Here is a 17,257-nt window from a genome sequence, read left to right on the forward strand (position 1 = left end):
TCCAGTCCAGAAGCTCTGGATTTTAGCATCTCCAGAGAAGAAACCCTAGTCTTATATCAGAATAAGGGAGGGGAAGAGATCCGAGGATCTAACTACTTCGACAATCTTTCAACCAAGACTTGTTTTTAGCCTCACTTTCATTTCTAGAGCTACCATATGGAGCCAGTTCCCAAGGCCTCTGGGGTTCTGTGGTGTAGACTGGGTTGCTTCTCAGCTGTCCCTCCTCCTAGTTTAGGACGCAACTTTCTTGAATCGACCAAGTCAGTTACCACTTCTCCTTCTGCTTTCTGGCTTCCAACATTTTGTGGCTGTTGGCTCTTCCTGTTCTCTTTGTCCTTGTGGACAAATTCGTTTACTGTCATTTTAGTGGGGTTTCTCAAGGAAGAGAAGTAAATGCTTTGTTCAATCTGCTGTCTTACCCAGAAGCCTGAAATGAATACTTTATACACTGCATCATCTACGCCCTCTGCCATGACTATTTTATTATATTTTGAAAAAACAGATGGGAAATGGACATTAGATCTGAGTTCAATACTAAAATAATTTCACAGTCAATAAAGAGGGGTTATTTTCCTTTGGGAAAGTAATGATTACCAATATTTAGCCAGAAAGGTATTTTTGATCATTCTAAAAATGGAATTTATGTACTGAAATATTGTTTTGTTCTTGATTTGCTCATGGAGAGTAAACAGTGTGGATATTAATATTATAGATACAGTTAGTCACACATTACAGAAAGAACATAGAAATCTTTATCAATAGGCAAATAGCTCCATTACTATTTCTGACCAGAAATAGCATCTAGAATTTTGGGATTAAGGTTTTGTAATGCTAAGTACTAGAAACTATTTCACCTAAAAAGTTACTATTTTCTTTCATCTCCATTCTCAATACATAACCTCTCTTATAAATCTTAGGAACTGAATTTCTCATGCAGTGCTCAGGAATTCTGAGAAGATAGAGGGATCAGTACAATATGTTGAGCAGCTTGTAATACAATATTTGAGATGCCTATAAATGGAGGAGATTGCTTAATAGAAAGTTATTTACATACAGGGTCAGTGAAACTTGAATTAATAGGCTAAACTGAGGATACCGTGCATAGTAAGGTTAACGGTGATCACCATTCTGGTTTCAAATTCCCCTCTTCTCACTCCCCTCTCCCTACTTGGACTCCAGTTTTCTGTATGATCTTTTTTTTTTTTTTTTTTTTTTTGCGGTACACGGGGCTCTCACTGCTGTGGCCTCTCCTGTTGCAGAGCACAGGCTCCGGATGCGCAGGCTCAGCGGCCATGGCTCATGGGCCCAGCCGCTCCGCGGCATGTGGGATGTTCCCGGACCCGGGCACGTACCCGCGTCCCCTGCATCGGCAGGCGGACTCTCAACCACTACGCCACCAGGGAAGCCCTCCTGTATGATCTTTATTTCTCTTTTTCCTCTGTTGTGCATCAAAACCCAGTCCAACGGGTTAGTAGAAGAGGTAATAGCTTCAGTCCTGTAGTTTGAGGGGTGCAGAGAAGGAGTGTTTGAAAGTTCTCTTCCTCACACATTCCCCAGTGTCTAAGGTAGGGGTGCCCTTAGCATTGAGAGTAGGCTTGGAGGTTCACCATGTTAAATTCCCAGTTTTATCAGCTCCATCTATTGTAGGGCCTGGGAAGTATAGCCCTTTCACTGAGGACACACTAGTCATATTTTGATTTCTAATACCAAAATTCAAAACAGATAAATCTCAGAATGTCTACTAGTTGCTTTCCCCAACATGGGCTCAGGTAACACAAAAATCACTTTCTCTGAGAGCCTTCTAATGACCCCCCCCCCACCTCATTTCGCTATGGCTGAAAGAAAAACAAAACAAAAGAAAGAGTAAAATTAAGAACAAGACTCAAGAATAATGCAGACAAATTAAAAGGGTTGTTTTAAAATTGAAAAAATTATCACTTCCTATGTTGATTCCAAGCAGAACCCACTTGGAGAGAGGCAACAAAACAGTTTCCCAAAGGGCTTAGCATATCAGAGGGGTTTTGGGATAAACCGAGTGAAATATTATTCAAGCAGCAGTGATGTATCAGGTCCTGTTTCTGAGTCTATTTTTGACTCTCTTTAGCAGCACAGCTAGTTTGGGTATAAATTCTGAGACTCTGTGAAGCTGAATGGGAATAAGTCACACAAAAAAGACTGGGGCTTGGAAGGTGAGTGAGAGAGAAATGGTAACATTTGATGTGAACGGTTCGGACAGGGGAGTGGATTGGGATAAAGTTGGATAATTTAGAGACTAAACAGGCTTTATTCAGGGACCTCTACTGCTAGGAAGTTTTAAGACAAGGGTGGATAATTTGCTTTCCGATGTGGATGGAGATCAGGGCAGCATGGGGCCAGGGAGATGGATTAAAGAACTTTTAAAATTCCTTCTAGCTCTTTGATACTAGCCACATCCCAGAGCCCTGTGTAACCCCTAATTCACTGCATCATAGGAGAACCAAGATTTCAGCCTCAGAGAGAGATAAACATGCAGAATATGACTCGTTGTGTATTCAAAGAGCCTGGCAATGGGCTAATTATGCAGGGGGGCTTGCAGGGTGAGGATGACTGCAGAGGAGGTCCCAGGAGTTCAGACATGAAAAGATTAGCAAGACAGCATGATAGATTTTTGAATTTGGAGCAGCAAAATAGTAGAGGGAAATAGACTTCAGGGGCATCGTGTTCAATAATTCATAAGCTGCTATACTCACACAAGGCTTCTTACCTGTTAACTTTCCACTAAGATTCCTTCCTCTGCCCTTCTCTGAGCTTGTGGCATTATAACTCTCTCCATCCTGGCTTTGGCCAGCCTCAGATTTGATTCTAGGCCACTGTATCAGGGTAAACTTTAAACTGTGATAAAACGGAGGGATTTAAGCCTGTGGATGCTTATAAATCTGAAAAGATCATTTGTGGCATAGAAGAAGATTGTTTTAGTAATCTCAGCAGTATTTCTCAAAGGATGCTCTGTGCAACACTAGTTTCTTGAGACATATTTTTCTCATAAACCACACACACATTCTACATGGTTCTGTGGTCAGATTAGTTTAAGAAATGTTTCATATTATACCTTGGAGCTATATACAAAACTTTTGGGGCTTATTGAAGGCTCTGATAAGCCTTACACTGAATAAACCTGTTTCCCTTTATTTAAACCAGCATTTCCAAAACTTATTTGACCTAGGAATCTTTTTAAAAAGTGTGCAAAATACCTTTTAACATCTTGTGGAACTAGCGTTTCACAGAAACAGTTTTTGAAGAATACTGATGAACTATCTCTGTGATCTATATTTGAGCTTTATGAGATGGCCTAAAATCTCAAGTTCAGTTGGTTACAAGAATTCTACTAGAAAAATTTGGAGGTTGTACTTTGATCAATCTAGACTGCTGTAAAATTATATGATTCTGGACAAAAAAAATCACATCAATGCTTAATTTATCTATTACTGACCAAATAGCAGATCTCTCCTTTGTTTTACTCTTTCTACCTGACTACTGAGTTGATAATTTTACTTTAAACTTATTTTCTCCAATTTGTTGACTGTGTATTTACTTTAATATTATGATGAATTTTGCTAATTTCTTGTAGAACATTTATTATCGAACCCACTTAGAAGTCCAAGGGCTTAAGTTACACTGATTTATTTTTATATGCGTCCCGTTATGCAGCTGGTGATCAAATTCATGCTGTTTATACTCCTCCTCCCATGTTCCTGGTGTTTTCCCTGAAATGTTAATTCCTGCAAATCTGATTTGATTTAGGCAATCTGAGTAAATGCAAGGGAAGGATGTTTGTAGATCATACCACACTCTGCAAATATAAAGTGATGTCATTATAAACTTAGTGATTCTTTTATTGAGCACCTACTATGGTGCCACACTCTGTGCCAGGGGCTAGGGCCCCAGAGCGAAGTCAAGCTGAATTCTGGCACTCAAGATGCTCAGAGTCTGGTATGTGGTGGGTGGAGTGGGGAGACAGTGAGTAAACAGTTATGACAAGTGAGATGACATTGGTATTGAAGGGGCAAAATAGGAGCTCAGGAGAGAATCGTATAGTCAGATGGGGGTTAGTGTGGAGAGGCCGTCAAAAGGAACTGACCCCTGACTGGTGGTTGTTGAAGCATGAACGGGGGTAACTAGATAAGACAAAGCTGAGGTTCAATACCTATGAAAAATGCTCAAACTCACTAGTAATCAAGAGGTTACATATTAGAAGAGCAATAAAATATTTTTTGTTAGATCGGAAAAAAATTAAGAAGATATTTGTCAATATCCGGTATTGACAAAGGTGTGGGGAAACAAGTATTCTTTTTTTTTTTTTTTTTTTTTTTTGCGGTACGCGGGCCTCTCACTGTTGTGGCCTCTCCCATTGCGGAGCACAGGCTCCGGACGCGCAGTCTCAGTGGCCATGGCCCACGGGCCCAGCCGCTCCGCGGCATGTGGGATCCTCCCGGACCGGGGCACCAACCCGTGTCCCCTGCACCAGCAGGCGGACTCCCAACCACTGTGCCACCAGGGAAGCCCGAAACAAGTATTCTTATACAATATTTGTGGGACTGTAAATTGGTGTAGCCATTTTGGAAGAATTATAAAAAATTAAAAATGTATACATTCTGATCCAGTAATTTTTTTCTAAAGACATCCTTACATGTAGTCATAAAGAGAACCATAGAATGTTCATTACAGCATTATTGGAATTAATGAGAACTTGGAATTAAGTTGACTGTCCATCAGTAGGAGAATAAAACAACCATACTATGAAATACCATTCTGCACAAGAATGGAAAGTGTTTCAAGAAGTATTGTTAAAGCATTAATTTATAGTATGTTATGCATAGTATGATGTCATTTACAGGAAAACCCCAACAAAGCATTTATTTCTTTATGTACAAATACATAGAAAGGGTCTGTAAGAAACCACACTAAATTGATAACAGGACTTTCTTCTGAGAAAGGGAATGAAATTGGGAGAGGGCTTTGGCTTTTTACATTATATAGCTCAGTATTTTTTGTAAAATAAAAATGTATTCATGATTTGAATAAATTAAAAAATAAAATTAAAAACTAAGTAGGGTCAAAAAAAAGAACCCCAAAAAACTAAGTAGGGTCAAAGGGGACATCACCGCAGTGGAGAGGTTATTAAGCCTATTAGTGCTTCATACTTACATGTCTTTTTTTTTTTTTTAAACAGGAAATTAGGTTGGCAAATGTTAGCTGCAAATCCCTTCTCTCCAATTTTATGTTTTTAATGCCCCAAGTGACTTGGTTTGGAGTTATACACTGCTTTTCAAAACTGTTCTCTCATATAATGTCTATTGGGTTGGAGAGAATAGATAACCTTTAACACTCAGATTCTAGGACACCTCTCATCAAAGATGTGTGTTTAAATGTCCTTGAATAGCATTACTGTGCCACTTATAACAATGGCTTTGTCTATTTCTTTCTAAGCATTTGCTCTGTTTCTGGCCCCAAATAGCAAATTTAAGTCAGAAGCAGAGGGAGCAAGTTACCCTAGAAAATTCCATCCAGTTTGCACCCACTTATGTTGACCCACTGGTCTCACTCTTAACTCTCTAGCTTGATATGGTAACTTTGGTCATTGTTTTTGGTTCTTTTGGCTTTTGTAACTTTTTAAGGCTAACTGCAGGCTTACTTTATTTTTTTTTAAGTTGTGTCTGTTGCCCTGCTCTTACTCCCAGCTTTGAAGAACTTCTCTATCATTTAGCCCCGGCAGGCAGAACTCCACTGTCTGGACCGACTCCTGGCCTCACTTTCAGAAGGGGATTTGGATAGCCATAAATTCTCAGGTTAGAGGCGTTGGGTTCAGGTGGTTATTTCTGTTAAGGATTTGGAGTCACCTGTTTCCCTCTCTGGGGGTCGCTTGGAAGAAATAGTATGCATAAAGGATTATAATGGAGAACCGCTTTAACTAATAAGCTGGTCAAACACCTAATGCAGGGCTTACTATGTAGGAACTTGACTTCTATTGCACAGTATCCCTGACCCTAGAGAAACATGGTTCCTAGAACATTTCAGGCTCTGACCCATAAACTTAGTCATATCTTTTCTCAAGGCACGGCTAGTTAAGGGTTGGAGAAAGCATATTTGTGGAGAGAAGCAGGAGCATCTCTCTCCAGCAGTTTTCCCTAATGCTTCTAAATCAAGCAGCAGCATAAAGTAGGATGTGGACCTGAACATCATGTTGCCCTACAACAACCAAACCTGAATGTCAGAGAGAACGTCAGAGATTGGCAGGTGCAACTCCACTTCATCATATAAATGAAGTCCAGGGATGCTAAATGTTCCACCTAACAGCCACACAGAACCAGAACCCTTTCACCTGTAGACACAGACTTCTTCCTACTCTACCACACGGACTCACAGTGCTCTGGAATTTTAGATGTTGCATTTTGTTCTTCCAGTTTCATTGAGATATGACTGACACACATCACCATATAAGTTTGAGGGGTACAGCATATTGATCTGACTTACATCCATCATGAAATGATTACCATAATAAGTTCAATGAACAGCCATCATCTCTTACAGATACAGCATAAAAAATTATTTTTCTTGTGATGAGAATTCTTAGGGTTTATTCTCTTAACAATTGTCATATATAATGTGTGGTAGTGTTAATTATTTTATCATTTCGTACATTACATCCCTAGTACTCATTTATCTTATAACTGTAAGTTTGTACCTTTGTACCTTTTGATTGTCTTCATCCAATTCCCCCTCCCCCTCCCCTCTGGTAACCACAAATCTGATCTTTTTCTGAGTTTGTTTGTTTGTTTTTGAAGTATAATTGACCTATAACACTCTGTTGGTTCCTGATACACAACATAGTGATTCGATATTTTTATGCATTTCAAAATGATCACCATGATAAGTCTAGTTACCATCTATCGCCATACAAAGATATTACATAGTTATTGACTATATTTCCCACACTGTACACTTCATTCCTGAGACTCATTTATTTTGCAGCTGGAAGTCTGTACCTCTTAATCTCCCTTATCTATTTATGTATTGCTTTTAAGCAAGAAGTTCTTCCTTCCTGAAATTTTGGTATTGTTTTTTATCCTTCTACATGGGTTACTGGGCCTTGGCTTCTTTAACCTAAATAGGATTTTCCTGTTACATTAATTGCTTTTGAAAGTGATCTGAACACAAATAACTATTTTGAATCTTTAAAAAATACTTTTTTCTTCTCACTTATTGTTAGAGTTCTCCCTATTGTGGTCCCAGCCCCCAAGCTGCCAACCTCACAGAGGGCTTTTTGCTTTTGCCTTTGAACTACTCAATTTCTTTCAGAAAACACATGGTTTTAAGGGATATAACTTTTTGAATTTTCTGAAGCCTGAGAGTCAAGAGAACAGATTTCATTAATGTTGACTCAACTGAAGGATGTAAAGATTTGTAAAACTAAGCGGTTATGTTTGTCTTTTAATACATGCATGTAATTTCAATTAGAGTTATATTCATCTCATACAGGAGATACTAAATTTTGAGGGGGTGGAGGGCATAATGGAAGAAGAAAGGAAAGCAACCATCTTCTCTTCCAAACTTTTGCTTTCAAAGGTACATTTCCAAAGAACATTGTTAATACACAAAGCATGAGGCTGATCACAGATAATAGGAGGCACTTTCTAGAGATCCAGTTGAATAGAGAAATCCATAAATTCTATCCCATGTTGATAAGCATTTGGACTCAAAGGGACATTTGCTCAAAATGCCTATGGCAGCTGCCACCTCTCTCACAAACACTGCCTCTAGGTCAGTGTTCTATTTATTCTCCTGATTCCACCAGAAGAGGACCCCCATCCTATGCCGATCTCTCTTTAGTAATTGTTACACACTTGATAACTCTTCGTTCTTTTAAGAAGACTGGACTAGCACAGGTTATCTGCAGGTATAATTTACATGAGAGTATATGAGAGTTTAATAGGAGCTACTGCTACAAGGGACATACCGGATGGTGACACACAGGGACTGTCATGCTGCTGTGTTTTTGCTTAATGGGGGATCCGTTGCAACTCTGATTCCAGACAGAGAATTTCCTTTTTTATCAAAAGGAGTTAAATATATTCTTCTCCATTCCAGGTAAACGGCAGAGAACACAGGCACAGTACACAGAAACAGGTGGCAAAAGAGCACTAAGAGAGAGATAACTAGAAAACTTGGGCCACAAAAGCATAGAGAAAAAAACCCTGCAGGGCAGGTGGCCAACCAGCTGAGGGGCGCATCTCCTTAGAAATACAGCTGGTAAGGATAATGCTTAGAGTCAACACTGAGCAAGTTGCATGAGCAGACTGTTTTGTAAATAGCAGTACAGGGCCCAATACAAGAAGGTGCCATGTCAGCATAGACTAGCTCACGATAGAGACGATTTTCACATAAGCTGCACCTAGACGGTTCCCTCCTTCGTGCCGTGTGGTCAGAATCTCTCTGCATAGCCCTCATAAGAATTACAAACCATTTGTGTCTGATGGCTTACAAATTTTCCTCTGCATAGCCCTCATAAGAATTATAAACCATTTGTGTCTGATGACTTACAACTTTTCCTCTGCATAGCCCTCATAAGAATTATAAACCATTTGTGTCTGATGACTTACAACTTTTCCTCTCCCTTTTCCCCCGCTGCCTCTCTCCTAAGGAAGATCTATCTGCCTGCTGGGCTCTCATAGGATGATGGCTGGAAACTGCAATAGGATTGGCGAGCTAGCAGGATTTCACATTGATAACGGAGGAACCCCCTGGTCTGAGGACAGAATAGAGGCAGAAAAGAAAGAGGGACACTGGCTCCCGCTCCCACCGCCCAACAAAAACTGAAAACAACTGAACAGAGTCTGCTTGGGAGCAGGCGCTAAGTTTGGGTAGAGATTTTAGGAAAATTAGATTTAGGACATGTGGGGCAACTATTGGTGGGTATGAGCTGTAAGTGGAAAAAGATGAGGAAACAAGTTTTCATCATTTTAGCTGCACACGGGAATGGATTCCCCTTTCATTCTTTGAGTGTCTCCAGTGAAGGTTTAAACTATTTAACAATTAATTTTAAACATCAGACTAGTATTTCTTCAATGGCAACTGCCTGAGGCTTTAGGTCAAAAGGTGGGGTTCATATGTAAATTTAAGCTTCCATTAAAAGTATGGTAAACTGTGTCCATTTCTCAGTCATAACTAATTATTTTTGTTTGTCATAAAAGCCTGGATTTAGAGAAATTTCCAAGTACTTTTATACATAGATAGCTGGATTGTGTGGAGGGTACTTAAATAATATTTTCTCAATTTTGATGTTGACAGTGGGGAGACAAACAAGACTGTTGTCCTCAATGCTGCTTTAGGCAGGCTATCTCTGGATGTGTTCCAGGTGACAAAGACCACCTTTGGTCTTTGTCAGGGGCCTCAGACCACTGGGAGTATGGGGGCCCTAGGAAGGGACAATGGGCACATGATCAACGTCTGAAACAATGCATGCCACCTCTTCACGTGGGGAGGGCATCTTTGGTTCTTGGTCATTTCCTCATCCTAGAGCTACACTCTCAAACGCAGGGACAATGGCTAAAGGGGGTCGTGTTCCCACAGGTAGAATAAAAACAGTACATAAAAGTTGGAAGTTGTGAGCTAGGAGTGCCTTGGTTCACCAAATTATTCTCTGGTTCCATTATTCACAAGGTTCCATGACGGCGGATCCTACCACTTCTTATTCATCTGTGGCCTTGGTCAAGTTTCTTAGCCTATCAACTTAGCCCTTAGATTCCTCAACTTTGAAATGCAGAAAATAATACCACCCACCTCACAAAGAGATGAAATGAGAAAACCTCTAAATAACACTCAGTACTGTGCTTGGTATATAGGGAATGCCTATGAAGGTTACTTCCTACTACTTCTATTAATCATACTGTAAGTATTGTTACACTTAATGGCAAGGACTGACCTAATTTTCTTTACATGATTAAATGTGAAAATCTACACCTAAACTTGAAGACACATTTCTTTTACTTTCCCTTATACTCACGAATATAAGGGAAATTATGATTTCTATATAAATATGAGTGCCATTTCCTGAAGTTTGGTTATCTTTTCTAGCTTTTCTCTACCTTTTTCATTGTCCCCATCTCCTAAATCCTTTCAGGTTTGAGCCCCTTGCCAAACACCTCAAAAGGAGGTGGCTGTTGACCATTTCCATGAATTCTTCTTTCATTATTGACCCCTGTTGACAGTTGTCTTTTGGCACATTTAACCCATATTAACAATGTTTGCACATTTCTCTCATCTGCCCTCCTTGATTATAGTTGACTGCAGAGGCAGGATGAGCCTTATTTATCTTTGAAATAGCTACGGCATCTGTGCCTTATTAGGTAGTAAGTATTTAATAAGTATTTTTAAAATGAGTGAGTAAAGATAAGAATAAATTATTCAGGATATGCGAGGTCATCTATTAAATTAAAAAATGGGGTGCTCAAACTCTAAATGGCTGTCCCCAGGCCCCAAGACAACACCCAATCCCACACAGCACGCTGGGTTTGTGTTCACTCAGACTCGCCATGCATCTTCTCTACTTTCGACTCCAGAGCATTAAAACCAGGATGATTCTAAGACCTTGAGACTTGCCTGTTGCCTTTTTTTTTTTTAAACAGCTCATGCAGCTCAATATCAAAAAAACAGACAACCCAATCCAAAAATGGGCAGAAGACCTAAATAGACATTTCTCCATAGAAGATTGCCAACAAACACATGAAAGAATGCTCAACATCATTAATCATTAGAGAAATGCAAATCAACACTACAATGCGATATCATCTCACACCAGAATGGCCATCATCAAAAAATCTACAAACAATAAATGGAGAGGGTGTGGAGAAAAGGGAACCCTCATGCACTGTTGGTGGGAATGTAAATTGATACAGCCACTATGGAGAACAGTATGGAGATTCCTTAAAAAACTAAAAATAGAACTGCCTGCTGCCTTTTAAAATGTTAATATATGAGAGTAAATAAGCAAGTAAACTTCTTTGTCTCTTGAGGCAGAAAAATTCAGTGTTGTGCTTGAGTATTTTTCATCGGAGGTCAACTCTAGAGCCCCTGAGCAGGAATACCCCCTCCTTGCCAGCAGGGGTAAAGTCTAATTTGCATAATGCCCCACCACATGGTAGACTCTATGTCAGTGGTGGGTTTGTTGTTTGTCACTCATGTTCCAGAAGCAATTTCTAATAATTCTCATTTCAACATCTTGGGGACAAATCTCATCTCCTGTTGTTTCCTTACATAGACATATTGAAATGTTTGAAGGTGTGCAAACATACATACCCGCTAGTGGAGTCCAGAAATCCAGTAGTGCCAGAGAGTTGGGGCCAGTCGAGCTCATTGGTAAGAGCTGTTGGTAAATTGAAGAAGGATTTCTAAAGGAAAAATAAAGTAGAAATTATCAAAATGATCACTTGTTTTCTATAAGGAGTAAGATTATCTATTGCTCAGGCATTGTGGTCTGTCTGCCTCTCTCTCACTCTCTTTCTTAATCTCTTTCTTTAAGGGCCTTTGCATTTAAAGCATATACCTCTTAAGGTTAACCATCATCAGAAAATTCACAAAGATCAGCATCATTCATGAACTGGCTTCCATTCAGCTCCTGGGAAAAATGTAGAACGCATGGCAGCTCATATTCATCCCTCTTCTGAGAGACAGGTAAACTTTCCACTCTTTAATTTCTGAGATTTTCTCCATTTCTAAGGCTAGATAATCAGAAAATTGACTGTCTGGAAAGTAATAGTACCCAAGCCTCCAGCAAATATGCCTTCCTTGAGTTCAAAGCTATGCCTTCAGTCATTAGGATGGTGCCTCCTGACCTCCTTGGGTGGGTGGAGGGTCCTCAGACACCTTTGAAAAATCTAATTATGGTTCCTTTCTTCATGAAGATGCACATATACTCAACATGGCCTGTGATTTCAAGGGGTTCACAGAACTCCTGCAACTCTTGCATAGACTCCTGTTCAAGAACTCCTGACATAGAGTGTTGACAAAATTAGAATTCCTTTGAACCACATTCTATGACTTGTGCAAAATCACAGAAGAAAAATGTTGCCAGCTGTGTCTCCTGATTGTTCCTCCTCCCCTCTGGTCTAATTCCTAGAAAAAGCTTATCTAGATTGATGTGTTCAGAATAGGGTTGCCAGATTTAGCAAGTAAAAATACAGATGCTCAGTTAAATTTGAGTTCCTATGAACAAGATGTGGTACATACTTTCAGCAGAATACTACTCAGTCTTAAAAAAGATGGAAATTCTGACACATGCTACAACATGGATGAACCTTGAGGAAATTATGCTAAGTGAAAGAAGCCAGTCACAAAAAGACAAATACTGCATGATTCTATTTGTATGAGCTATCAAGAGTAGTCAAATTCACAGAGACATTAAGTAGAATGGTAGTTGACAGGGACTAGGGGGAGACAAAACGGGGAGTTGCTATTTAATGGGTATAGAGTTTCAGATTTGCAAGATGAAAAGTTCTGATGTTGTTGTATAACAGTATGAATATACTTAACACTACTGAACAGTACGTTTAAAAATGGTAAGATGGGGCTTCCCTGGTGGCGCAGTGGTTGAGAGTCCACCTGCGGATGCAGGGGACGCGGGTTCGTGCCCCGGTCCGGGAAGATCCCACGTGCCGCAGAGCGGCTGGGCCCGTGAGCCATGGCCGCTGAGCCTGCGCGTCCGGAGCCTGTGCTCTGCAACGGGAGAGGCCACAACAGTGAGAGGCCCGCGTACCGCAAAAAAAAAAAAGGTAAGATGGCAAATTTCATGTTATGTGTATTTTACCACAATTTTAAAAAAGGAATATGCAAAAAGTTGAATTGAAATTAAACAGGGGATAATTTTTAGTATTAGTATGTCCTGGACAATATCTGGAACATACTTATACTTAAAAAATTATTTGTTGTGTATCTAAATTCAAATTTAAGTGGGTGTCCTGAATTTTACCTGGGAATCCCAGTTTGGATAAAATCTCAGAAAGCCAATGATCCCTTTTTGCCTTGGCTGACAGGAAAACTCAGTGCCTGGTTGCAGGAAGCAGTTTATTTCAGGAAATAATGTCATCTCCTCCATGTTCTCTGTGTTTCCCAACCTTGAAAACACATGCCCCCTTTGGATGAACATGAAAGCCTTGAGTCCACCTTCAGTCTTATTTTAAAATGAAAAAGAAATGACAGATAATGCCTAAGACAAATTACATCAAAGCAATTGTAGCACTGAATAGGACTTTTCAAATGGCCTATGGTCCTGCCCCCTGCTCACTTTCTCACCCATGATCATCCTTACCTTGTCTCCTAGAGAGACTCTGAATATGGAGGCTGTGAGGGAAGGAAAAGCCACATTTCTCTCTCCTTAACCATTCAAAAATGTATCTTTTTTTTGTTTTTTCTGATTGCAAAGTAGTACATGCTTCTTATAAAAATTCAAACATCATAGTAATATACAATGTGGAAATGAAAGTCCCCCATCACCTCTCCTTAAGAGATAACTATTATAGGGCTTCCCTGGTGGTGCAGTGGTTGAGAGTCCGCCTGCCGATGCAGGGGACACGGGTTCGTGCCCCGGTCCGGGAGGATCCCACATGCCGCGGAGCAGCTGGCCCCGTGAGCCATGGCCGCTGAGCCTGCGCGTCCGGAGCCTGTGCTCCGCAACGGGAGAGGCCACAGCAGTGAGAGACCCGCGTACCGCAAAAAAAAAAAAAAAAAAAAAGAGATAACTATTATGAGATAACCACTGTTAACACTTTGTATTATTTATATGTATATAATATATAATGGAATCTACTCATTCTTCCTACTTCAGAGTGTGTGATAGTTCCTACTATCATATAGAGAATGAGTACTCAAAAGAAATAAAATAAAATTTGTATTTCTCAGTTTTGGACTGCTACTAGTTGGATGTGTTCCCACAAAAGTTGGGTTAAAGGCCTAACCATCAACATCTCAGAATGTGACTTTATTTGTAATTGGGTCATTGCAGATGTAATTAGTTAAGTGAAGATGAAGTTGGAGTAGGAAGGGTTCCTAGTCCAATATGATTAAGGGTTCTTATAAGAAGAGGAGGAAGAGAAGCTAGGAAAGAGGCATGGAACAGATTCTCTCTCAGATCCCTCAGGAGGAACCATCCTGCTGACATCTTGATCTCCAACTTCCAACTTCCAAAACTATGAGAGTAAATTTCCTTGGTTTTAAGTCACCCAGTTTGTGGTACTTTGCTGTGGTAGCCCTAGAAAATAAGGACATGGCCTGAATTGGACAATTTGCTTATAGTTCTTATGATTCAGGGGTTCAAGATATAAACCCTTCTATTATGCTGACTTCTCAAAGTAGGTCATACAATAAATACATTCCACATGCACTGGTTATCCCATGGTGCCTTGCACTCTTTTCCATGGCTCTGTGAGCTTCCTTCACTCCCCTTTCCTCAATCACCTCCCCCTTGCACGTGTCAATCCCAAGGTCCCCAGCCTTATTCTTATCCCAAGTGTGATTTCCAGCACAGTAGGGGCTGGAAGTGGATGGGAGGTGGTTGGGAAGGACGGCTTCTTGGGATACATCTGTATTCGTTATGATTTATCCCCGTCAAAGGAGCAGAAACAAACTCATGGAAAGGTGGCTCCCAATAAGTCTCGGAGCACCGTGCAATTCCAGTGACTGACACTTTGTTCCCCCTTAGCAAGAAGCACCCACCACATCACCGTGGTGGAGTTTTTTTTTTTTTTTTTTGCGGCACGCGGGCCCCTCACTGTTGTGGCCTCTCCTACTGCGGAGCACAGGCTCCGGAAGCGCAGGCCCAGCGGCCATGGCTCATGGGCCCAGCCGCTCCGCGGCATGTGGGATCCTCCCAGACCGGGGCACGAACCCGTGTCCTCTGCATCGGCAGGCGGACTCCCAACCACTGCGCCACCAGGGAAGCCCACCGTGGTGGAGTTTTGAGCAGGAACTCTCTTTTAGTTTTTGTTCCTCCTGGCACTATAACTCAAATGTTTTCTCTGTTTATCTTATTTTTTTCCGTAGGCCTTTCTGCTTATAATGTGTGCTTATATATTCAATTCTGCTAGAGAAGACAAGAAAAACACATAGAATAGATGAAAATCATAAGCTGTGGTAAGTCGAGATAGTGAGCAGGCAAGTGGTTTGTGAGATGCAGGCAGAATTTATGAGCTGTGTTAAGTAAGTTAGCAACCTGTAAAAACATGTTAAAACTTAAAAGAACGATACAACACTCCCCCACACCACCCTCTCACATTTTTCTCAGTCATCCGCACAATGACAAGCCCAGATTTGGGAAACTGGGTTTGGAACTGGGCTTCTGATTCTGGGTGGGTCTGCTCTCTCTTTCAGAAGAAGTTGTTAGGCAAGAACTCTGCTCACATAGGGAGGTGTGCAGCCTGGAATAATAAGGGCGGGGATGGTAGTTCTGAAGTGTGCCAGCAGAGTGGGGAAAGGGCTCTGCTCTAGGAATTAGGAGATCTGACTTCTATGTCTGGCTCTACAAATAAAGCAAAACTTCATGGTTTGGATATGACACTCTGGAAACAGGTTCCATACTTCACACAGCCCCCATTCTCAATCAGGGGTGGGTAAACAAATTTTATCGCCCTGGTGGGGGATGAAAAGATGTTGAGAAACGGGTAGGACCAGTGAGGAAATGGCCAGCCACCCTGTCTTGAGAAGTGGGGTCTCCATGTCCCCAGCATTCTCCCAGCTCAATCTTTCTGGATCAACCTGAAGAAATGGTCTCAACTACCTGGGAGAATCCTGGACCCTTTGCTCTTCAAGAAGCCCCCACCATCTGTGGAATCATCCCGACCAGGTGCTGAATTATAGCTGGGATCAGGGTGGGTTTGCATTCCATAGTTTGAGCCCTAGAAGGCCCAGGAAGGTAAACTGCATAGGTGTATCCTGGTTATTTGATTAACCTTGAAATAAGGCAAATTTGTGTTTTCCTGGTTAAATATTTTCGACTTCACTTATGGTGTTACGGCAAGGTTTTACTACTACTAACTGTGCAAAATCAAAGGAAAATGTAGCTTTACCAGCGTTCCAGCTCTGACGTCTCTCATTATGTCCTATCCACTTCAATAAGACTGTTGGGAGGATCAAAAGACAGTGAGAGAAGCAGGTTGACAAGCAGAAGGCCTACACTATGTAAAGCATCATGTTTAGGATGGATCACCTAGTCTCTCCCTTTCCAAGTGGATCGTCCCAGGTTTTAAGAAGAATAAAGTTTATTGCCAGATAATAGAAAAGATCTGAGCAGACAAATGGAAGCCTCTACCTATTTGTTCTTCCTTAGGAAATTTGGTAGCTAAAAACGAGAGGTAACAGCCAAAGGTTTTATAGACCTTAGCAAAAAGAGAATGTTCAAGTCCTATCACATTAAACACTAAGAGCCTTATTTAAGCAACATTATACTCAAGATACTTCAGGCATTTAAGGCAGGAAATATGCAAATTAAGATCTCCCTCATGAACTCCTGCTTATTCCTCTTAAGCATTTATGTTCTCAGGAAACTCATCTTAAATGTACCTTAAATGTGCATATGTGGAAAGACTTTATATTTACCAAGAAAAATTTTCCAGACTTGTAAAGAGCATCAGAAACTCAATGAGTATTAAATCAACTACTGCATTGCTTCAAGTTTTCTTCTGATTTTATCAATGACATAAAAATGTTTTATGTCGTAATTGGCAAGTGTATACCATTTTTTGTGTAATCACTTTTTGAGCAACCACTGTGTAACAGAAGCTGGATATTACCTCTTAAAAAAGAACAAGTACACAGGTCCACGGCTTCCCTGGTGGCACAGTGGTTAAGAATCCACCTGTCCATGCAGGGGACACGGGTTCGAGCCCTGGTCTGGGAAGATCCCACATGCCACAGAGCAACTAAGCCCGTGTGCAGCAACTATTGAGCCTGTGCTCTAGAGCCCACGAGCCACAACTACTGAGCCCACGTGCCACAACTACTGAGCCCGCGTGTCTAGAGCCAGTGCTCCGCAACACGAGAAACCACCACAATGAGAAGGCCGTGCACTGCAACGAAGAGTAGACCCCACTTGCCGCAACTAGAGAAAGCCTGTGTGCAGCAACGAAGACCCAACGCAGCCAAAAATAAATGAATTAAAATAAATTAAAAAGAACAAGTATCCAGGTCTCATACAAACAGCAGTAAATTAAATGACCCTGCCTCAACCCAACTG

General features: G+C 40.9%; 1 protein-coding gene across 1 annotated transcript in view; it reads right to left on the minus strand.

Annotated features, from left to right (window-relative positions):
- The window catches only part of AOAH (acyloxyacyl hydrolase), a 171,419-nt gene that overhangs the window by 58,780 nt on the left and 95,382 nt on the right, over positions 1-17,257 (minus strand). Inside the window, exon 13 of the mRNA XM_082847010.1 lies at positions 11,332-11,423. Within this exon, the coding sequence (XP_082703136.1) occupies positions 11,332-11,423 (92 nt within the window). The remainder of the gene's footprint in view (positions 1-11,331; positions 11,424-17,257) is intronic.

Source organism: Leucopleurus acutus, assembly GCF_964270905.1.
Source record: "Leucopleurus acutus genome assembly, chromosome: 9".
NCBI lineage: Eukaryota > Metazoa > Chordata > Mammalia > Artiodactyla > Delphinidae > Leucopleurus > Leucopleurus acutus.